The following is a 20789-nucleotide window of genomic DNA, read 5'->3' as shown; positions in this document are numbered from 1 at the left end:
ATTGCCTAATTCACAGTATTCATTGTAAGCTAACAGCCATTTCCCATTCAATATATGTGGGTCGTAAGATGCTTGAAGATTCAGAGTGCTGAACATGTGGAACTTTTACCACAACCATTAGGAAGTTCAAAAGCTCATTTCTGTCCTTCTGTCTGGTGGGGTGAATTTGGCGCTCAAAGCAGTCAACAGAACGATGCTGGCTTTGCCAAACAGCGAGGGCTGGTGTTATGCATGCCTCATTACACAGTTCTGTCTGCCCACTGTTTAAGCAAAACTGCCAGCCTTCAAGGCTTGCTTGAGCAGCGACTTCAAATTGTGGGTCCCCTGGCAGCATGTTACATTCTTTCAACTCCTAGTGAAACCAACAGTTGAGGAAGGTGAGCAGCAGATTGCAAAATCCACTGGGGATAGCCAAGTTGCACTGAGTGAACCTCAAATACCAAACTCACTTTCTTAAACAGCTCCAAACACCATTTGAAGCCTGCTCTTTGGAAGTAGAATATATTGAGATTCTTTAGACCTCTTAGGCACAAGCAGAGGTCACATTGCTAAAGGATGTCTGCAACATTAAGTTCTTTGTAATCTTTGACATCATTTAAGGAATGCAAAAAGTAGCATAGAGTTTTTTACCATTTTTCCTAAAGGTTCTCCCATCAAGCCACATCGTTCCTCTTTCAGTCATCAGCAATCTTCCTAGCTTCTGTGCTTCAACATGATACTGCTCTTTTTATAATTTTAATGGTCTAATAAATGTACTCTCCAGTTCTTTCCCCTTTAAGAATGTATTATTTTTCACTGAATTCTATTTAACTTTAACATTTGCTATGATCTCAAAGCTCTTAAGGATAAATATGCGGTACACATCTTTCCACAAGTGACAACACCAGACTTTTGCTCAATTTGAGCTGAATTCTTAAGTTGGTTAGACAGGATCCACTGGCAGTAGAGACACCACTGTTCTATGAAATACATTTGAGTTCACTGAACTCCGAAGGATATTAAAAAGACTTGAGTGGACCTTCTGAAGTTCCTTCCAGTTCCTTGAGGGAAAGATTAACAGAACTGGAAATGAACCATCAGTTAAAGTGACACAAGGCACAGATTAAATGCCATCTGGCTGCTACAGGGTAAGGAAACGTATCTTTTTTGGTGGCTTCCACCTCCACAGAAGAAAGAAACAACTGTTTATGCAGCAAAGTGATCTGAATATTTGGGAAAGTCCTTAACTAGCCACAAAAAAAAAAAAAATAAAAAAAGAGAAAAAAAGAAAAAAAAGAAGAGAAGATGAACTGGAAGAAGGCAATACATTGGAATTAGTAATAATACTAGTAATAATGCTGAAAACATAAGTAATCACACCCCTTTCATAGCCTGAAGAACGAAGCTGCTTTAATGCCCAATTTGACAATATGAGAAACTGAAAGAATAACAAATGAAAACTGTAATCTTATAGGTATATATTCAACAAAGGTGATGCTACTGACACGTAGTGGGGAGGCACATGAGTAGAACACCAAGATCAATATTGCTGCCTATTTAGGAAATAGCAAGTAAACAAACAAAAAAGGGGAAACGGTACTATACTGAAAATTGCATCACTTGTAAACAAGTCACTGACAATTCAGAGGTGAACCATCCTGGACATGTACGGATCAATGACCCCACATCTAAAGCACAAGGAGAGGGAATATCGACCATTCATACACAGAAGAGAACATGTACTCAGCTAAAAATGTTCAGAACCTTCCCTCATGCCACGACCAACCCTATTACCACACATTAACTTTATTTTCATCAACAGACACTGAAAAAATAATTCTGTAAATTTTGCAACAGGCCCAGCATTTCTAAAAATTAGAAAACATAAAAATACTGAATCTGACACCATGGAATTCTTGACTAGATCTCAGACTGAAAGGTAAAGAGAAACTGATCACCAGAATAAAGATTAGCCACAGCTTGGCTACAAGTGATTGTGACTTGGTTATATTTATTATGTGCAAACAGAAGAAAACTCAGTTTATATGTACTTGGTGCTTTAAACATTCCGGTTTCATAAAGATGGAAGAAATCCTCAGACCACGTATAATTGAATGTGACTTCAAAGATACAGGGCTACTTTTTAAATAAGACTCCTCTGAAGTCACACTCAAACAAAAGGGTTACCAACCATAGCCAGATGAAAAAGTTAACCAAAATTTAATCCTTTCCCTCAGACTACATGGAGGCACAAGGGGGGGGGGGGGGGGGGGAGATCAAGGATAGCAATAAGCTTAAGTGAAATACTTTTATAGACTGCTCAGCAATTCAGAAGACACAAGAAACAGTCCTTTCGGTACAGTAGGGACAAAAGGAATCCTAACCATAGTGCAAAGTCCACTATTTCTTCAGTACTGAGAAACCTACCAAAGGCAGAAGTGTTCAATACATAGCTCTAACAATCTCCAATGATGTATTGGTACGCAGTGATAAATATTGCCTGTTCCAAGAACAATGAACAACAGTGACAAATAACAGCAATTAAGGCTAGACACACCAGGACACTGGATCCAGCTACAGCGCACACAGGTCATCCAGGGTGTTGCAAGAGAGGGAATAATCCAGAAGAGAGTCGTAAGAAACATTAAGGGAATACAGAAATACGCCTCAAAAGGAAAAGCTCTACCTCAACCTGCTATGTTTCACAAAGACAAGTTTGGGGACAATCACAGCATACACACACATTACCCAAATGCAATACTACAGGGCTCTTCAGTCTAGCAAAGATACGAGAACCACTAGTCTCAAGTTAAAAGCAATTCAGTTCTGAAAAAAAGCATCTACTTCTCATCGGCTCAGGGGAATTCAGTTAACAACACAAGCGAAACAGACTGCCTTGCTGGCAATGTTTGAATACAGTAACAAAAGGGTTTTCCAAACGATGCCTGCTTGCTCAAAGAGAATGTAATTCAGTTTGCATCACGCAGGTTGTTTTGAAACGTTTTCTCCCAAGTACTCACAAGCTTTTTCTTTCTGCAAGAAATCCTTCTAAGCAAGAACAAACAAAAACCATGCTGCTGGGCAAAACCAACAGCCCAGCTTTCACAATTCCTCTCTCGTTCCTACATTTAATGCAGTATTTGTTTTGAGATAATAGCTTCCATAACAAAATCCACTTTTCATTTATACAATGCTTATACGCACTTCGGCGTGCCCAAGACGCTCTCTGTACGGCACCTATTCCAGCCTGCAGACCAAGAGACATCCCAGCCTTCGCTATTTTACATGAACGATGCCCTGTGCCAAGTAAACTTCTCCATCCTCCTGCTAACTAACCCACCAGGAAGTCCAAGCAGCTCAGAAACAACGCACAAGGAACCTACCAGATAACATTCACTACTGCAGATACTCTGAGCTCTTTTGGAGATCCAGGACTGCCTCCATTACAGGGTTTATGAAAGTCGGTGTCGATCTCCAGTGCTGCACGCCCTGATCTAGGAGAGAGCCGAGGGTCAGAACGCACCCCAAAACCCAGACACCCCCAGAGCAGGACATGATTCAGGCATGTTCCCCGACCGCGCACATACACTGCACTGCTCCTCCGCGCTCGCCCCCGCGCCGCAGCGCCGCGGGATGCGAGACGACTCCGGAGCCAGAGGAACTTCATGGCTCGTCGGCTGCCGCCGGTCAGTCCGCCCGTCCGTCCGCCGGTCGGTGCCGCCGCCAGCCCGGGCGTGCGCAGCCCGGTGACAGCGGGCGGGGACTCGCCAGCTCCTGCCGGCGCCCCGGGACTGAACTTCTCGACTCTCCTTTGCCGGCTGACGAGTCAGACGGAGCCTCCTCCGCCCTGTGGCGAGTACAGCCACGCACAGGCGCCCGGCTTCGCAGCTGGCACAAGGCGGAGGAAGGAAGGACCGGGAGCGCAGACAGTCCTCGGGGCTCGGAGGGGCTCAACCCTCCTACCGGCCGGGCCGGGCGGGCACGCAACGGTCCCCTTCGAAGTTACGCCCCGGCTCTACCCCCGCCGCGGCTCCCCCAGCCTGCGCGGAGCCCACCGCCCCCGGCAGGCGATGGCCCCCGGCCGCGGGGACAGCGCCGGCCACTCGCCCGCCCGCCGCCGCCAGACAATAGGGAGGCGGGCGGGGCGCGGCCGGCCCACGGCGCCCACCCCGCGGGCGGCAGCAGGGCGCCCGCCTCCGCCGGCCAGGAGCCGCCCTTGCCCTGGGGAGGCGCGGGGCGGCGGCGCTGCTCCGGCCGCGCCGGGGGAGCACCTGGCCCGCTCCCCGGGGGGAAGCGGGGGCGTGCGGGGGGCACGCCTCCCCGGGGGGGCCGCCCTCCCACCTCCCGGCGCCGAGAGCCCCCTCTCCGCCCGCGCCAGAGGCGGCGGGAGACGCGAGCCCCTACCTGACGGCGCTGCTCCGCCTCGCCCCCTCAGCCCGCGCCCGCGCCGCCCGCCTGCCTGCCTGCCCGCCTGCGCTCACGGCCGCGCCGCCATCTTGCGTTTCACAAACTACTGCACTTCTTTTGGGGCGGGGGGGCGGCGGGTGAGCCGGGAACTCCCAACGCCGCCGGCCGCCCGGGCCCTCGCGTCGCCGCCGCCCGCAGCGCCCACTCGCATCCTCCCGGCGCCTCGCTGCCCCGGGGCGGGTGCGCGGGGAGGCCGGGCAGCGGCGGCCGGTGCCTCAGCCTCCCTGGCAGGGAGCGGGGGCGGAGCCGTTCCGCCGCCGCCCCGCCCGTCAGGCGGCGGACACCAGCCGGAGGACGGCCCGGCCCCGCCGAGGCAGTGGCCGCCCGCGGGGGGCTGCCCCGGAGCCGCAGCCTGCCGCCGGCGCTCTCCTGAGGCGAGCAGCCCGAGGCGCGGCGGCTGCGGCAGGCAGGGGCGGCAGGCCGGGCGCTCCCGGGTGGCAGCGGCGCCTTCGCAGCCCGCTCCTCCTCCGCCGACAAACTTCAGCTCCGCGCCGGAGCCTCCCGCCACACACCCCGGCAGGGGTCGGGGACGGCGGCGGCGCCAGCCCCGGGAGGGCGCGTCCTCTGTCGCCGGCCCCGACTTCCCCTCAGGCGCCCGCAGCGGCCGCCGAGTGAGGACGTTGCCGCAAGCTCCAGAGCCCCGAGCCGGGGGCGAGTGAGCACAGAAGTAACGGCTCGGAGGGGAGGGAACCACACACCCCCACCCCCAGTTTTTGGGCTTTAGTTACAGAACTTGGGAGAAAGAGGTAGAGACCTTTTACTACATACCTACCTATAGATTTTAGTCAATACTGAGTTTAAACTCCCACTGCCCATGGCTCGTCAAAAACATTGCGTTTCTACACACTTCTCTCATAGCCGTTGGCCACTTCGCTTCAGTCACAGGGAGTACGGTTGTTCCCAAGAAAGAAAAAGTAAGGTGGCTCAGGGGAACCACCAAGCTCACCGCTACCCATCAGTCACGGAACATCAAGACCGACAGTACCTACAAAACCCTAGCTGTACAGCTACAGCAGCTTGTGGAGACATGTGGCATGAAGAGGTTTGATCAAAGCTTTGAAGTTCTGGTCCCAGGAATGTTTCTGGTTCCTCAGCCCACACTCTTGTTCCTGGTCAGTTCTTTAGCTCCCTTGGGGAATGTGATCAGCAAACCGCCCCACATCCCACTGGACATCGTCAACAGCAGCCACTGTGGAGATCCAGTTAAGGAAAATGAGGTCAATTCCTTCATCACATTTCCAGTGTAATGCATTGGATTAAAATGTAAATTTTCAAGATAGTTTTTCTTTCTCCTGTACCAGCCTTCGCTGTATAACCAAGATGCCGCGCGAGTGGGGCAAGCCTGCTGCCAGACAGTTATTTTAAAGTCTTAAGACTTTCAAGGGCAAGGTTGTTAACTATCAAAATTATTCTGTGATTAAAACAGAGCATGCAAAAGCCCCCAAAAAGGTGATTAATTTTTTTTATTAATACCCATCCAAACAATACAGAGAAAAAATTCTGCACTGCGCACAAAGGTTTGGACAAACAGACTAGAAAGAAACCAAAAAGGAAGACTAGAACATTCCTAAGAAACCAAACACAGGCAGAGGGATCGCGGGCATTCAGCATCACCAGACACTGTGTCCTTGAGATGACGTAACACAGCAGCAATGTATAATCGTGCCACATACTCTATCACCACAGATATAAGATTTTATTCTCATCCAATTAAACTTTACTCATCTTATTCTGAAATTTTCTTAAAAATAACTGTCAAAATCACCAAGAGAAATTTTCTCTGCTGGTTTGGAGAGGCATAAATCTTCAAAATGGGGTACTGCTTTGCTTTTTACTGAAATATACTTACCCCAAACACCACATTCATTTTTATGTCATAGGCAGGTACCATTCTCTCCAGATAAATTGTAAATAGTTTTCTAGTTAATTCAACTACAAGCCACCTGATCTGCAACTAACAATTTATGTTAAAATGCTGTTCTCCAGCATCAAGACGATTGTCATTATTGCAAGCAAGACTAAAGTTTACCTCAGAAAGTTACAGCAGTAAATCTTGCTTTGTTTCAAGTTATGGCATATTTTTGGCCTGTCAAAAAAGCAGCTAGCAAAAAGTCTTACAGCACTTTTCTTCCGCATAATTTCTTTAGGTTGTTAATTCTAGGAAAGCCACTTGAAGTGCTATCAGGTAATTAAAAAAATAATTACCTCTGAACTGCATTAAGAGGTTTCTAGAAGGATTTACTTTTCATGTACTGACATGAGATTTAATTTAAACCTTTATGTAATAATATGCAGTGGGCTATACACACCACAGACTACTTCAGAGGACTGTATTCCCACAAGGTGGAAAACAATGATAAAAGTTTATCAAGTTTTTGATCATTTTTTAAAGAGAGGTACTGAAATTACCTGGGAGATGTTCAGATCTGCAGTGTTCCAAAGGCAATCACAGCAGTATGTCACATAAATAGATATATATGGAGGGGACACAAATATCAAAAGCAACTAAAGGACTTTGAGTTTCCTTAATAAATTTTAAAGATATATTTAATAGATGTATATGATATGAAGAAATTGTATGGAATAGGGACAATAATTTAAGTGTAAATATATATTTACTCAAAGAATGTAGGTATAGTCATTAGGTCATGTAACCATATAGTTTGAAGGAAATCATTAATGAAATAACTAATGGAAAAAGGAGTCTGTTTCTCATTCTCTAACAAGGGGCCTATTTATAAAAGGATAAGAAACATCCCAAAGTTATCTAGAGGGAGCGACTAAAAGAAACAAGAATAAGAAACAGATGGTCGACAAGGACATAAATTAGCTCAGACCTATAAGAACACTGCAAATTTGGAAGACCATCACATTCCAGGCAAAGGGTAAAAAGTACACCATGAGGAAGGGCCTACGGCATTCCTCCCAAAGACCACTGTCCACGTCTCGAAGTCCCCTGCCCACAGTTTTTGGAAGAATTTGAGCAAGCGCAAAGGACTGATAAGCTAATTAGCATACGAAGCAAGAGTGGGTGGGGTTGGGAAATGAATATGTATATGCATTAAATGAATATTCATTTGTTTTATTGTATGACTATGAGATAGTTCGTCACTTCGGGTATGCACGCCTGTGGTGCAGCAATTCCCCATGCATATGCGCGCAATAAACACACCTACTTTATAACTTCTGAGTTATAGAGTTTAATTCTGTACTTCATATAAATATATATATGTAGAATTAATCTTCATCAAACAACAAAAAACAGAGAAGTATGCTGCAATCAAGGATCAGTGAATGCAACTGAAGGCTGCAATTTCTTTCTTCATTTCCTAAGAAGAAAAGACAAACTAGCAGTCAGCATGAATAAAAGCTCAAGAACCCCATTTGTTTCTTCATAAAATACAGTACATACACACATACAATTGTTCAACATGTTCAGCAAATACAGCTGCTACCACCATCACAATGTCTTTCTATACCCACGAGCTTCTAAATGCATCCCTATGCATCCAGAAGAGAGAGGAAGCTGGAAAGACTGTATGGATTGCTATCAACGGCAGTTTCAACAATTACAAAGTTCCTGAAAAGCTACAACTGAAAGCTGGAAATGTAATTTTCTGCACTCTGAATAATTACTTGTTAAAAAGTTTATTTCTTCATACAGTAGGGCTTGCTCCTGACCGACTTGCACAGTCACTCTGAATAGGTTTTTTTGCTGAAGTTAAAGAAAAAGAAATCAAGTCTCTCCTACTTTAAGCATTAAAAGTTATGTCACAAAAGCTCACAGGCCCTGAGATAACATCAACAAAACCCTTCTCATGCTAAAACCCACATCATTATTCTAGATGAGAGAAGGGCGCATTTTTCAGCAATGACCTCCCTCAATCCAAATCCTCACCCATCGCTGCACAACCAGAACAGAGCATCTGTTCTAACTCTTGTTCGGACATAGAAGAGCTCGAGATGACCAGGGCTGAAGAGAAGAGGATTTTTTTTTTTTTTTTTTAAAGGCAGACTGAGAGGCATAAAGGATTTTACCTATTCTCAGGCACAAGCATCTCAAAGAGAAATGTATTCAAAGATCTTGAATCTGAAGACTGACTATCCAACTGAGCTAAATCAACTCTATACTGGGAATGCCTGACTGGGACCATGGGTGCCTGTGGAAGATTTTTGCTGAGTTCTGACAACTCAGAAACCCTCTCTTTGAGAAAGAGGTCAGAGAATTGGATTCATTAGCATTACACCATCATAGGCAGAAATCTCCCCGCATGTCAAATTAAAGAAGCTTGAGCCACACTAGTTACAGAGAGATTATGGTGAGGGCTAGAGAAGTCTCAAACTCTTGTTACATTTCGTACCAAGAATGAAATGACTAGGTCTAACTGCCTGTGAGGGGAGAAAGAGGAAGCAACAGACTGAGAAAAGCACCCTCCTTTCATAGCCCCCCACCCCTGAAAAGGTTCTGGAGAAGGACTACTGACAGACTGAGGTTAAGGGCTTTGAGAGGGCTGTGTGGGTGGACCCATTGTCTTCAAGCCTTTTCCTCCTGAAACTGCCAACAATTAGCCAAATACAACAATGGTTTTGCAATATGGATAAATGTCTTCCAGACTGAAATGACTTAACACAGGCAGACAACTAAGCAGGGAAGAATAACATTAAATAAGCATCGTGTCCAGAGCACACACATACAGATGCATAACACACCCATGCCTAACAGTGTCACAAAGTGCCATAAGACAAAAAAAAAATTTACCTTCACTAATGCGGTTTTGTCATAATCTTCCCGATGTTGGTAAATGCACTGACTAAGAACAGCGTATAGTTTTTCCAGGTGAAATATGCTGAAATTCTTAGTTACCACTGTGACAAGATGCAACAATTTCTGGAAAAAAAAATAAATATGGAAACTACAAGTTTAGAATAGCACAAAATCTTCTGAATAGGCTTTTTATGTTTTCAGAAGCTAAGCAAAAGCAATACAACTAACACCCTACTTTGTTATATTGTTAACTAAAATAGGAGTGACGCCAGAAAACAGATGAAAGATCTCACAAGATTTAACTGGAGAAAATGAATTAATTTTTCATACTTCAGAGGAAAGGAAGGCTTAAATTTGAGGCAATATTACTAATCAAAGCTATCCCATCAATGATCACAATTGCAAATCAGCTGCTTCCAGAATGGCAGGGAATGACACAATCCAATTTGTTGTAGCGTAGCTGCCACAGCAAAGCCACTGTTGCATTTCATTAGAGAAACTGTTGCTGCAATGCAGGGCACTGTACAATGAATGGCTCTTTGGAAGCCAGGCTACAGGTCTCCTGGATACAGCTGCACCAGCTGGAAATGGAAGCATCCTTAGGTGCTCACCTAAGCTGAACGTGTACCATGTCTACAGCTCTGCTGGCAGAACACACTGCTCAAGTGTCAGAAGCAGACTGGGAAGCAAAGCTAGATCAGTTAGCTCCTACCATTAAACGGGAGCATGGATAAACTAGCAGAGTGACTCTGCCTGCAGCAAATTGCCAATCTTTCACACACTCCTTGCTGTTACCAAAGATGTGAATTTGATAATCTCTGGGAAAGCAACAGTGGCAAGCTGGTGGCAGCACCTTCTTCCACAGCTGGGCCTGTTCAGTGTGTGTGTGGTGTGTGAGGCTGTGAAAATGTAGCTTAAGAGAGCAGCCATACGAAATGAAACTGCCCGTCAAAGTGCCTTTACACCAGGTGTGGAAATACAGTCATAGTCCATGACAGGCTAAAATTATTTTACAAGCTACATATCCTTCCCATCATTTTAATCGGCACTGGTTAACAACCAACTTGATTTACAAATGTACATGTAGCAAGAAAACGCCCTACTTCAGTATTAACAAAACTGAAATCAGACTTACTTTGAGCTCACAGTAAACCACAATCACTGGCTGTGTGAGAGTTTCCGTTGCATTCTCCACATCCGTCACCTGTTGCTGCTCCACCTGAGAATGTCTTGCATGACCCCTGCTGTATGCATACGTATCTGGAGCGACATAAATTTCTTAAGTCAGGATACCTGTTTATCTAGAATACAGTATCAGCAAAGTATCCTTTACCTGGAATACAGTCTGTCTTTGCAAGAACAGACAGAACTGTTACCATTTTTTCAATGAGAAATGCTCACTTTTACTTTCTTTCTGGGGAGAGTCATTGCTCTGTAAAAATTAGAAACTCAGGCACCAAAAAAAGCACTTAGAGAATCAGCAGGGTAAACCCAGGGGACAAATATAGTCCCATTGCCATTAACTCCAAAGTTACTTAGGTTCAGAAACATATCTTCCATGCCAACATTAGGATATAAGTCTTCTACTCCATGCGTGACACTGGGTCCACACTGACTTCAAGTACAGCTTTAAGTTACATTGCTTATTACTAGGAAGATACTCATACAATAAAAGAAAGTCAATGAATTAGGTACCATTTATAAAACAAACTTCAGAATAAAAAAAACAGCAGGTGCAGAAAAACATGAGTTTGGCTAGTGTAACTAGAGGGGCAGCATCATTATGCAAGAAACACTGTGTGCTGATTTTAGAGAGAGACAGCAGAAAGAACAGAACAGAATGCAAGAAGGCTAAAACCTAATAAACAGTGTAATCCTCCTCAGGAAGACAAAGAAGTCAAATGACCCGTTTGACTTTTCACTTACTATCTGAACCTCTGTCTTCCGAACTTTCTGCGATTTGGCAAGCCGGCACGTGACTCTCCTTTCTTAGATCTGAACATTCAGAAAGCATGCCTCTCTTTTCAGAAGCAGATTTACCCACAAGGAGAACTCTGTCTCTTTCTCTTTCTGGCCCAAATTCATTTTCATTCCCATATTTCTGTCGTTCTTGAAGTTTGTGTTCATTGTCTTTGATATAATCCTGTCTGGACTCAACTTCAGTGCACTCCATGTTAGAAATGTCTTTTTCTGGAGACTCTTCATCGCTCTCTACTTCATCTTGGTCTTCCGGAACTTTATTCTCTTTATTGAACTGTAAAATCTTCCTCTTTGCTATAATACCTGAAGACCATTTGTGCTTTCTGCGTTTTCTTTTTGACATAGCTGCAAAGAAGTATCAGAAAAAGTAATCCAAAATATTACCAAAACAGAATCCAAGCATCTTCACCTTAATTAAAATGGTTAAGGAGGAAAATTATCAGAGGAGCTCAAGCACCATTGTCTGCCTCCCTACATATGTCTAGAGGAAGAGCTGCAAGTCAATGAGGTCAATTTGCTATTAAATTTTGAAAAGCCAGATACAGAATGTCATTTGCAAAACCCTTGGCTTCAAGATTTTATGAGCAAAAAATTCTTACTTAGTTGCTTACTGTCTTATTAGCTGAAGTAATATAGATGGACAACAGAAAAGCATTTTGAGATGAGCCCTTCTTCAAATCTGTCCTAAGGCTGTAAACTTCAAAAGCTAATGAGACTATTTTAAGAGAATGTTTGCTGGAGAAAAAGCTGTCCATAAAGATTTACACCTCTCTCATGCTTTCCGATTCAGTTAACCTTGCTTGAAATAAACTTTGCATTTCTGCCTTCCAGAAAAACCCGCTATTCTTTGTGTTCACAGAGGGCTGCACAAAGCATAGGGGGTGAAGTCAACACCAAGATTCTAAGTCATGCCAGTGAGATCAGGAAACATCACACCACATCATGTGTTTTCACCAAGACAGACCCAAGTCCCTTTGTTCTTTCACATCCTTTACACGGCAAAAGTGAGGAAATAATGATCTTTCATTTATATATCAATTACTATTGCTCCCCTGTTTTTTTCCCCTCTCCCTCTTCAACTGGAAACCACAATAAGGGTGGCACAGAGTCTAGCATTTGGCGGCAGAGAAGGGAAAAATACTGCTTCATGTAACTAAAACCTAGCTGACTATTCAGAAAATGCCACATACAAGATTTTTGACTTCAAGAGGTAGCAATTTAGGAACTATTAAATGTCAGTTGGGCTAGCAAGGACAGTGTCTTACAATGTAAACCAGCCACGGTACTTGAACTTCAGAACTATATTGAACGAATGACCTCTGCATTTTTCACACATTTCGAAGCAAATTACAAAATGTAATGGCTCTGGCATGAAGAACCAGGCACCACAGAAGCTTGCTATGTCACAAGAACAGAGAAGGTATCAGTGATGCTAGCACCTTCTCCAAGAAAGTCTGAATAAAATGCAACTTGCCATCATTACGGCATGGTGTGCTGGAATATACAGGTGCTGCTGGAATCTTCATTTTTTCAGTACACTTTGGGTCTGTTTTCTTACACTCGGGAAGAGAGTTCTGCTTTGGCATGACATGATAGAAAGGTGGAGCATTCTTTGAAGAGCTGCAACCTTGCAAGAAAGAACAGATAGCAAAGAATCATCTTGCAATATTGGCTACAAATACTGAGACAAGTCTTCAAATCCTCAGTGTCAAAAAACATACCTCTTTCCTTACGAGACTCTTTAATTTCTTCACAGCGTTGCTCAAAATCTTCATCCATTTCTTCCCTCACTATGGCATATGCAGTATCTCTCAAAGTACAAGCTCTGTGTCTAATGAGACGATCTGAAATTTTACAGTCACAACTGAGTACCAGCCAATTACATCCTTTACTTGGATGACTTAGGAAGATTTTCCTCTTTTCACAGGTAGGTTCTGAAAGGTTATCTCAGCAAGTATTTTCAGTGTAACAACAGAAAAATTCATTATTAAAGCAAAAGCATGAGTTACTGGTCAACACTTCTATCACAATTTCATGCCCAAGCAGTTTAATGCTACCATACTAACGACGTGGCAAGAAATGTTCTCTGTGGATATTTAAAATTATCTCATTCCAAGTCTACTGTCCACAGAAGACATTTATCAATTCATATGTTTTAAGTTTTTCCAGATTAGGGATAAAAACACATCCTCACCTCCTGGATCCTTATCTGGGTTGTACTCTAAAGCATTGCTACAGATTAGATCAATGTCTTTTAGAAAATCTCCTGCAGTTAGGTACTGCTGTAAGTCGATCTTAGAGAGAACTGCTGAAAGGTCCATGGGGTGCTTAATAACTGTGTCATAATCAGGCACCTAAAAACAAAAGAGAGATGCTCAGAGATTTAACACAGTATCAACCACAATTAATTATTTTAATAAGGTCAGATAAAGGACTTCTTGAAAAACCCCAAATATTTATGACACAGCCAAAGAGGTGGAAATTAACCAGTTAATTGACTGAAGGGAACAGACACCCAGAGTGGGATTCATTTCACATTTGCTTCAGAAAACCACAGCAAAGCAAACTTTCTCAGTAGCCACTCAAGATTCTCTTTATTGCTGGCAGAAAGAAAAATGCCGTAGGACCTGCACCTTTGAAATATCTGTCCTAGACATCTGCTTTAGAATCATAGAATGGTTTGGGCTGGAAGGGACCTTAAAGATCATCTATTTCCAACCACCTGCCATGGGCAGGGACACCTCCTACTATAGCCGGTTCTCAAAGCCCCATCCAGCCTGGCCTTGAACACTTCCAGGGATGAGGCATCCACAGCTTCTCCAGTCAACCTGTGCCAGTGCCTCACCACCCTCACAGTGAAGAATTTCTAATAGCCCATCTAAATCTACCCTCTTTCAGTTTAAAGCCATTACCCCTTGCTCTATTACTACATGCTTTTCTACAAAGTCCCTCCCAGCTTTCTTGTAGGCCCTCTTTAGGTATTGGAAGGCTGCTAGGAGGTCTCCCTGGAGCCTTCTGTCCTCCAGGCTGAATGAGATAACTGGACCCAGAGATGCAGATTTCTTTACTCAGACCATGAAAGGAGCCTGATGGCTAGTTTAGATGAGGACATCTATGCTTGTTTAGATTATTCACATCTCAGAAACTGCAAGTAAAGGGAAAGACAAGACAGTGGGCGCTCAGGGGAACAGGACTTTGCTGAAATGCAAAGCTGTATTAAAACTACAGCTGACTTTGAATTATACGCCCCTGGCTTAGACTTACTCAGTAAATTAAATAAGAAAGAGAGACATCAGAAGCATACAGGACGAAGAAGAAACCACACAGCCCTTATGGCTAATCTTATACTGAGGAGGCACCAGATGAAAGAGAACAGAAATCGTAATATTTATTTTGAAAACTGCTGCTTCTACCCCTGTTCTCACAGAAATCATTGTCAGTCAATCAAAGAGCTTTAGGCTTTATTAAAACACTCCTAGAAGTACTGTTTAAAAAGAAAGATCTCTGTGCTTTTTCAGTGCTGTAACATGCCTACATATCAAGGCTTTTTCAAAAGCAGTGTTGGTATTTGGTCTAACTGGCAGCTGAACTAGATGACCGTTGTAGGTTCCTTCCAAATGGAATACTCTCAAGTTTTAAAGACATTTTAGAAGGAGCCCAGGGCTTTCAGTGAATACTTAAGTAGCAGACATTCGAGAGCCTCAAGGAATCGCCAAAAGTAAAAGCAAAATTAACTTCCTGCTTCTTGAAAAATCAGAAGAGTTTTAGTCCTAAAAACAAAGATAAAGCTTCCTACAAAAAGCACACAAACACTGAGAAATACACACAGAGCAAAATTATGAATGCACACAGATAAAATGGTGTTACAGATCAACATTAACTTACCTCCTCCGGGTCCACAGGCTTTTTAAATGCTCCGAAACGTCTGTCAACCACAAGTCTATGAGTCACATCCCTTAAGAAAATCCTAAGTTCACGCAACGTATCTTCCTCCCGCTCCCCCAGCTGTCTTATTTCTTCCTCAGTCAGCTGTCGAGGCTTAGGTGGCGGTGCTACAGGCAGTACTTCCAATGGCTGCCAAGCTTAATTTAATCAGAAACTTTGAATCAATTGATGGTATTCAAATACAAGCATATGAAAAATTATGGATAGAAAATTACCACCAAAGTAAATACTGTATAGCTATTACCTATCAGCACAGTTTTATATGTAGAGTAGAATAGCCTCACCTGCTTTGTTTTTCGATGCAGGAGGTTTAGCAGCTTGATTCATAATAAGGTCCTCAAAAAACTTCCTTCTTTCGTCCTGATCAGGCAAGCAGATGTTGAAAACTTGTTCAAATTCTTTAACAAACAATTCTTTTACCTAAAGCACAAGGAGAAAAGATACTTCAGCTATAAGGCCACACAAATTCATACTCTATTCCAAAAAGCTGAGCACCTTTTAAAGTAAACTCAATAATCATTTGGGTAAGACAAACCATGAAAATTTATCTTCTTGGCCTTAAAAGGCTAGATTTTCATAGTTGAGCACAGCAAATTAAAATACCTTCTTTAAGGAACACCTCCAAGGTTAAAGCTCATTGAAGGGACCAAATGATACACTGATAAAAGTGGTGACATTCAACACTTCCAAGACCACTTCTTTTGCATTTACCTGCCTTGCTCTCCGTTAGTTTGAATCTTTATGGCAGCCATAGAGGGAACAAGCAGGGTTCAGCAGACAAGTGCAGGCCTTTCGGTAAGGTGGTAGGTTTGTGGGTTTTATTTTTAATTAATTTATGTGTGGTGTCTGAAGTTGCATACTTCCAAGTTTTATTCTGTTTTTTCAATCTCTACCACCAAAATGAATGGAAGGCATTTCAGTACTTATTTTAGAAGGAATTTATTAACAGTATAAAAACCTCTGTAGAAAGTTAAGCCCTTTCTAAGCATTTAATGATTAACATGTCTAGGTAAGCTCCCCTCCTCTCCTCCCAAGTACTGAGACAAAATAATCAGAGCAGCAGCATCACATGTTGAACACCTTCCTTCAGTGTAAACCCTTCAGATGTCTAGAAAGCTAAGCATGTTCTCTCATTGAATTTTGTTAAGGAATACAATGAAAAACTCATTTCCAAGTTACTTAAAAAGAAGTTGGAACTTAGCTTTCTAATTTGTAAAGCTTTCACTGATAGGAAGAAACGGAAATGTTTATTAACAATTTTGAAATTACGTTCCGTCACTAACAGTGTGACCACCGTCCTTTTTCAGTAGAAGTATCTTTCACTTTTCAGTAAAAGTCTTTTTTTCCCATTTACATTTTAAGCATCATATATTTTTACTAAGTACATACCTAACCATCTTGAAGTCACTGTGTGAATTATTGCGTGAAGTAAATTTCTACATCTGTCTAAGAAGCATGAGCATGTGAGAAGGGAGGAAGAGCTGGGTCAAAGTCCATCTCTTTACTCAGAAAACGCTTGAGACAAATGCTTTTAGCATTGTTTTGTCTGAGCAAATTGTAAGGTTAGGGTTGCACCTGGTTAGGGTGCCTGAGTAATAGTATGAATTTGCTTAAGAGCGCACAGTACTCCAATGCTTAAAGGCTTTGTAAATTAACAAGAAACTGAATAAAAAAAGTATTGATAGAAGTACCTCTTCTGGGAGATCTACGTAAAACACATCAGATGTTGCAAGCAGCAAAACTGGAGCAAATGCTGGAATGTTCTGCAGTAGCGTTGTAAAAGTAGCTTTCAAAGTAGCTCCAACAGCCTCCCACCACAAATGAATACTTGGGATATAAATTATACTTGGTGCTGTTCTTTGAGCTTCTCGCATCAACTGGTAAAATGAAAGCTTGGATAAGAAAACTAAACAGTGTAGAACAGGCTAATAAATAATGACGTATCAGTCAAACTATCTTATGAAATATGAGTACATGAAGCCAAAATATAAAAACAAACCAACAAAAGAAAAACTCCTGAACAATAAGGTAAAATTTTCACTTTGACTCAAATAGAGACATTGCTATGCAGACAAAAATAGACCTGAATCTATGCCTGATTTCCAAACCACTCAAGTGCAAGGTAACTCCTGAAAAGCCCCACAACTCAGCCAGTGTGCCTGAAAACCCAAGATGAACCCTTCCAGCAAGATGTCTTACTAGTCTGGGTAAACTACTACACAACTGTAATTACATCATTTTCAACTGAGAGTGGGGGGTACACAGTCAAGTCAGCCTGGACATGTGAAAAGACCTATGTGAAAAGAGGGCTGACATTGTAAAAGAAATCTGGTTACAATTCATAATTTCAAGTACATTTTAGAAGAGGTGACCAGTCTTTATCGGCCTGAACAGCTAAGTCACTCACAGCCTCTTATTACCAAAGGATCCATCAGACCAGATTACATGCTTTGGAAGACCACAAGTCATTGCCTACAGATGGTACCCTCAGTCGCAGGAGACAAACATGCACCTACCACATGAGGGAGGTGGCAACAGTCCTTTCACAGGACAAATTTCTCCATGCACCCTTTCAGATTACAAAGATTCAAGGAGTTCTTTTCACAAGATGGGAAGTGTAAGTGATATATCTGGGCAGTGACTAGACATGGTAGTTACACGACTGCAGATGCAACCATCACATAAGAAAAAAGGAACTGCTCCTCTTAGGTGACAAATGAGTATCCAGTCATGTCATGCGTCTGCCCTTACTTGTATACAGTTCTCAAATGCTGCTACAAGCTCAAAATATGTTAATACAGTGATATCAAACAACAAAATGGATTTCCTGCCTAAAAGGAAAAAAGCACCAAATCTGCTTATATCTAATTTTCCCAGTTAAGAAAAACACACCAGTGTACAAATGTGTTCCATGAATTTTAATACTTTTACTGCATATACAGCAGCACTATAAGCTGTATGCGTATATGTCAAAAAAGAAACACTTCTTTTCCCCAAAACCTTGATTGCCTTACAAATAGAATAAAAAAGAAGGCTACAAAAAGTGCACGATACACAGTCAGGCTGATGCCATCTACTGGAAGCACAAATTCTCAAGAAGCAATGAAAACAGCTTCCTGGATCCTACCAAGACTGGCAGGAGTTTCTTGCCATAAAGAGGGGTTTACTAGCAAGTAGCACCTCCCATCTTCCTGACCTGCTAGCAACATCCTCCCTGTTTAATGTGGAATTGAAACTGTGGCCATGGAGGACATCCTTATTCGGTATCATTTAATCTTGAAGTGGATTTTCAGATAGAACTAAACGGAACTGCACATTCAAGCTAGGCCACCTCTATGAACAGTGAATTCCGCTTCCTCCACTAGTTTATATACAGTTCATAAATCCTGTGAGATTAAAGAGAAGAGATACCTGGGCACATGTTTCTTCTGGTGATGTGATGCCAACAAACAAAACTGATAGGTCTAGTGTATAAACCGGAAACTTTTCCAGGGCATGTATTACTGCAGGTGCCAAATGAGAAGCTTGCCCGCTCCCTGGCTTTCCGACTAATAAGAACCGTGGCCTGCAAGATGTTGGCTGGTGGTAAGCGTTTCTAGAACAGAAAGAAGAAAACAAGTTTGAAAATGAAGAGATGGACAGGCACACAGATGTTGGAAGATTTTTTTCTATATGCTTTGTTTATTTTGGGGCAGTAAATATTCCCTGTATTTCAGCAAATAATAAGCTGGTTTGTAACCAGGAAAACTATCAAAGCCCGTTTTCTTACAAACTTGTACCATACCTCCCTTAAGAAATCTTGCCAATCCCCAGCAGGTCTGCTATTCATTTGGCTGGGTTAAGTAACAGCTCTTAAATCCCACAGGGAGACTGCCCTGCTAAATACACTCCCCCCAACTGGTCAGTGACCCGATATGGGGAAGAACAACAACCCTCTGTCAGCACACACCAGTCTGCATCTCTTCACTACCCATGCACACCAATTTTGTGTAGGTCTTGAGTTTAAGTAACTGTGAGATCTCTACATCTGTAAAGTTTAGCTGAAATTTGGCCAAAGCTACTGGAGATGGTGGGAAGGAAGCAGCAGAACAGCATTACTAGAAAAAAATTAACGGGGAAACACATTGGCTGTATCTGAAGAAGTACACCATTGAATTGGTTGAATTACAGCAATACACTAAATACATACAAGATTCACGTTTATTTTATTCAGTCACTCTTTCATCTTTGAATTGTGTGTTGATTTCCTAGTAATCTCGCTTTGCTAGCATGAAATACATTTGTAAAGAGCATTTGTTTTTTCTACAACAATATGGTTGGTTGTACCTCTAGTTGCTGAAGTCAGTAGATCCTAGAGACCTAACCAAACCCCGCAGGTTAGCAGATTTTCATGTCTTCTTGCAAATACTGATTACCACACCCCCACTCTTTACTCCTTCACCTACCACCCCTCACACCAACTGTTAACAGACCCAGGCCTCTTAAAAATGTAATCGTAAAGGGGATAAACATTTACCTGCTAAAATTGAGAAATCTTTGCTCTTGTCTATCAGGCATTTTATCAGTTCGCTTATCTTCGAAGACTGATGGCGATTCCTCATCACTGTCAATCGTGTAATTTCTTAAAACACAGTTTAAACTGTCTGAAAGACAAGACAGGTTTGTTACCTTTCCGGAATAGACCGTACCTCACTCACATTAATACAGCTTCTAAATCAGTGCTGGAAACCACTTATCCTGTATTTTCATTGGAGAGAACACACTGAACACTGTTTTCTGAAGAGTTCATTGTGCCACAGATCTAAGGAAATTTTACCGATCTCTACAGAGCTGTCCTGCGTCCCATGATTTGCAAAAGGTATTATCTCTCAGTTGGTGAAAACTTGGGAGGTTTTTTCCTTAGAATTAAGATGATTAGGAACAACAGCTGTAGTTCCTAGACACCTGAAAAACCCAACAAGGCCACTTCTTTCTGGAGCAGGTTCCCCCACTGGATGTGGGGAAATCAAGTGAAGGTGACAGCCACAGAGTTCCATTTGTCTAGGACCAGTAAGTCAAGAGAATATACAAACCAATGCATATTCTAGATAAGGCTCCTTGAAGATCACTGAAGGAGATAATGGCAGGTGGACAACAGAGAGGGGATGAAGTTACCCATCCCCTAGCCTCTCTGCTTTTAGGTTATTGGTGGGTTTCTGCCTCTGTTTTACCAATGCAAACAATTTACCAGCTCTACTGGGCGTAATACTGGTAGGATATTCTCCAGGGATTAGCATCATAACTATTCATGGATCTCCATTAATCAGGAATGGAGCGAGTTTACCAATTCCTTTGCTCTCACCAAATGACAGACTAAACCTTGTAAGGCTGATGCAGCCAAGTCCCAAAGTATACACTATGAAAACATTCTGATCTCATGGGCAAGTGTACGGTGTGATCCACAAACATTTCAATTAAGAGACTATAGTTAACAATCATGATAGCCAAACCAGGATTTAGCTTAAACAACTGATAATGTGGTCCTGACAGTCTTCAGACAAGAATTAGAAGCACTCATGCAAAAATATCTATCTCCCCCCATTTAAATATTTATTTTGAAAGAGGTGCCTCATACGTTTAACCTTCTTTACAAATGATAAATACAATGTTAGCC

The 20789-nt window shown here is 42.7% G+C and overlaps 2 protein-coding genes across 11 annotated transcripts in view; both read right to left on the bottom strand.

Moving 5' to 3' along the window:
* ZHX1 (zinc fingers and homeoboxes 1) overlaps positions 1-4667 on the bottom strand; it is a 29842-nt gene extending 25175 nt beyond the window's left edge. For 4 of the 8 annotated variants that reach the window (XR_008746272.1, XR_008746271.1, XR_008746273.1 and 1 more), the window contains exons 1-2: positions 4384-4667; positions 3363-3473 (exon numbers count right to left, since the gene is read on the bottom strand). The gene's annotated coding sequence lies outside the window, so the exon portion shown is untranslated. Of the gene's footprint in view, positions 1-3362; positions 3474-3566; positions 4285-4383 lie in introns of those variants that run through there. The other 4 variants (XM_055798572.1, XM_055798571.1, XM_055798573.1 and 1 more) reach the window with 4 other exon arrangements.
* A 1223-nt stretch (positions 4668-5890) lies between these two features.
* The window catches only part of ATAD2 (ATPase family AAA domain containing 2), a 35192-nt gene continuing 20293 nt past the window's right edge, over positions 5891-20789 (bottom strand). For 2 of the 3 annotated variants that reach the window (XM_055799432.1, XM_055799434.1), the window contains 12 exons: positions 19653-19779; positions 18548-18731; positions 16828-17013; positions 15421-15556; positions 15077-15273; positions 13386-13545; positions 12913-13035; positions 12666-12818; positions 11138-11536; positions 10347-10471; positions 9206-9334; positions 5891-7775 (listed from right to left, as the gene is read on the bottom strand). In XM_055799432.1, the coding sequence (XP_055655407.1) occupies positions 7734-7775; positions 9206-9334; positions 10347-10471; positions 11138-11536; positions 12666-12818; positions 12913-13035; positions 13386-13545; positions 15077-15273; positions 15421-15556; positions 16828-17013; positions 18548-18731; positions 19653-19779 (1961 nt within the window). In that variant the 3' untranslated portion in view covers positions 5891-7733. The remainder of the gene's footprint in view (positions 7776-9205; positions 9335-10346; positions 10472-11137; positions 11537-12665; positions 12819-12912; positions 13036-13385; positions 13546-15076; positions 15274-15420; positions 15557-16827; positions 17014-18547; positions 18732-19652; positions 19780-20789) is intronic. The other variant, XM_055799433.1, reaches the window with a different exon arrangement.

Source organism: Falco peregrinus, chromosome 3 (assembly GCF_023634155.1).
Source record: "Falco peregrinus isolate bFalPer1 chromosome 3, bFalPer1.pri, whole genome shotgun sequence".
Classification (NCBI taxonomy): domain Eukaryota; kingdom Metazoa; phylum Chordata; class Aves; order Falconiformes; family Falconidae; genus Falco; species Falco peregrinus.
This window is presented reverse-complemented; position numbering and strand designations above follow the sequence as displayed.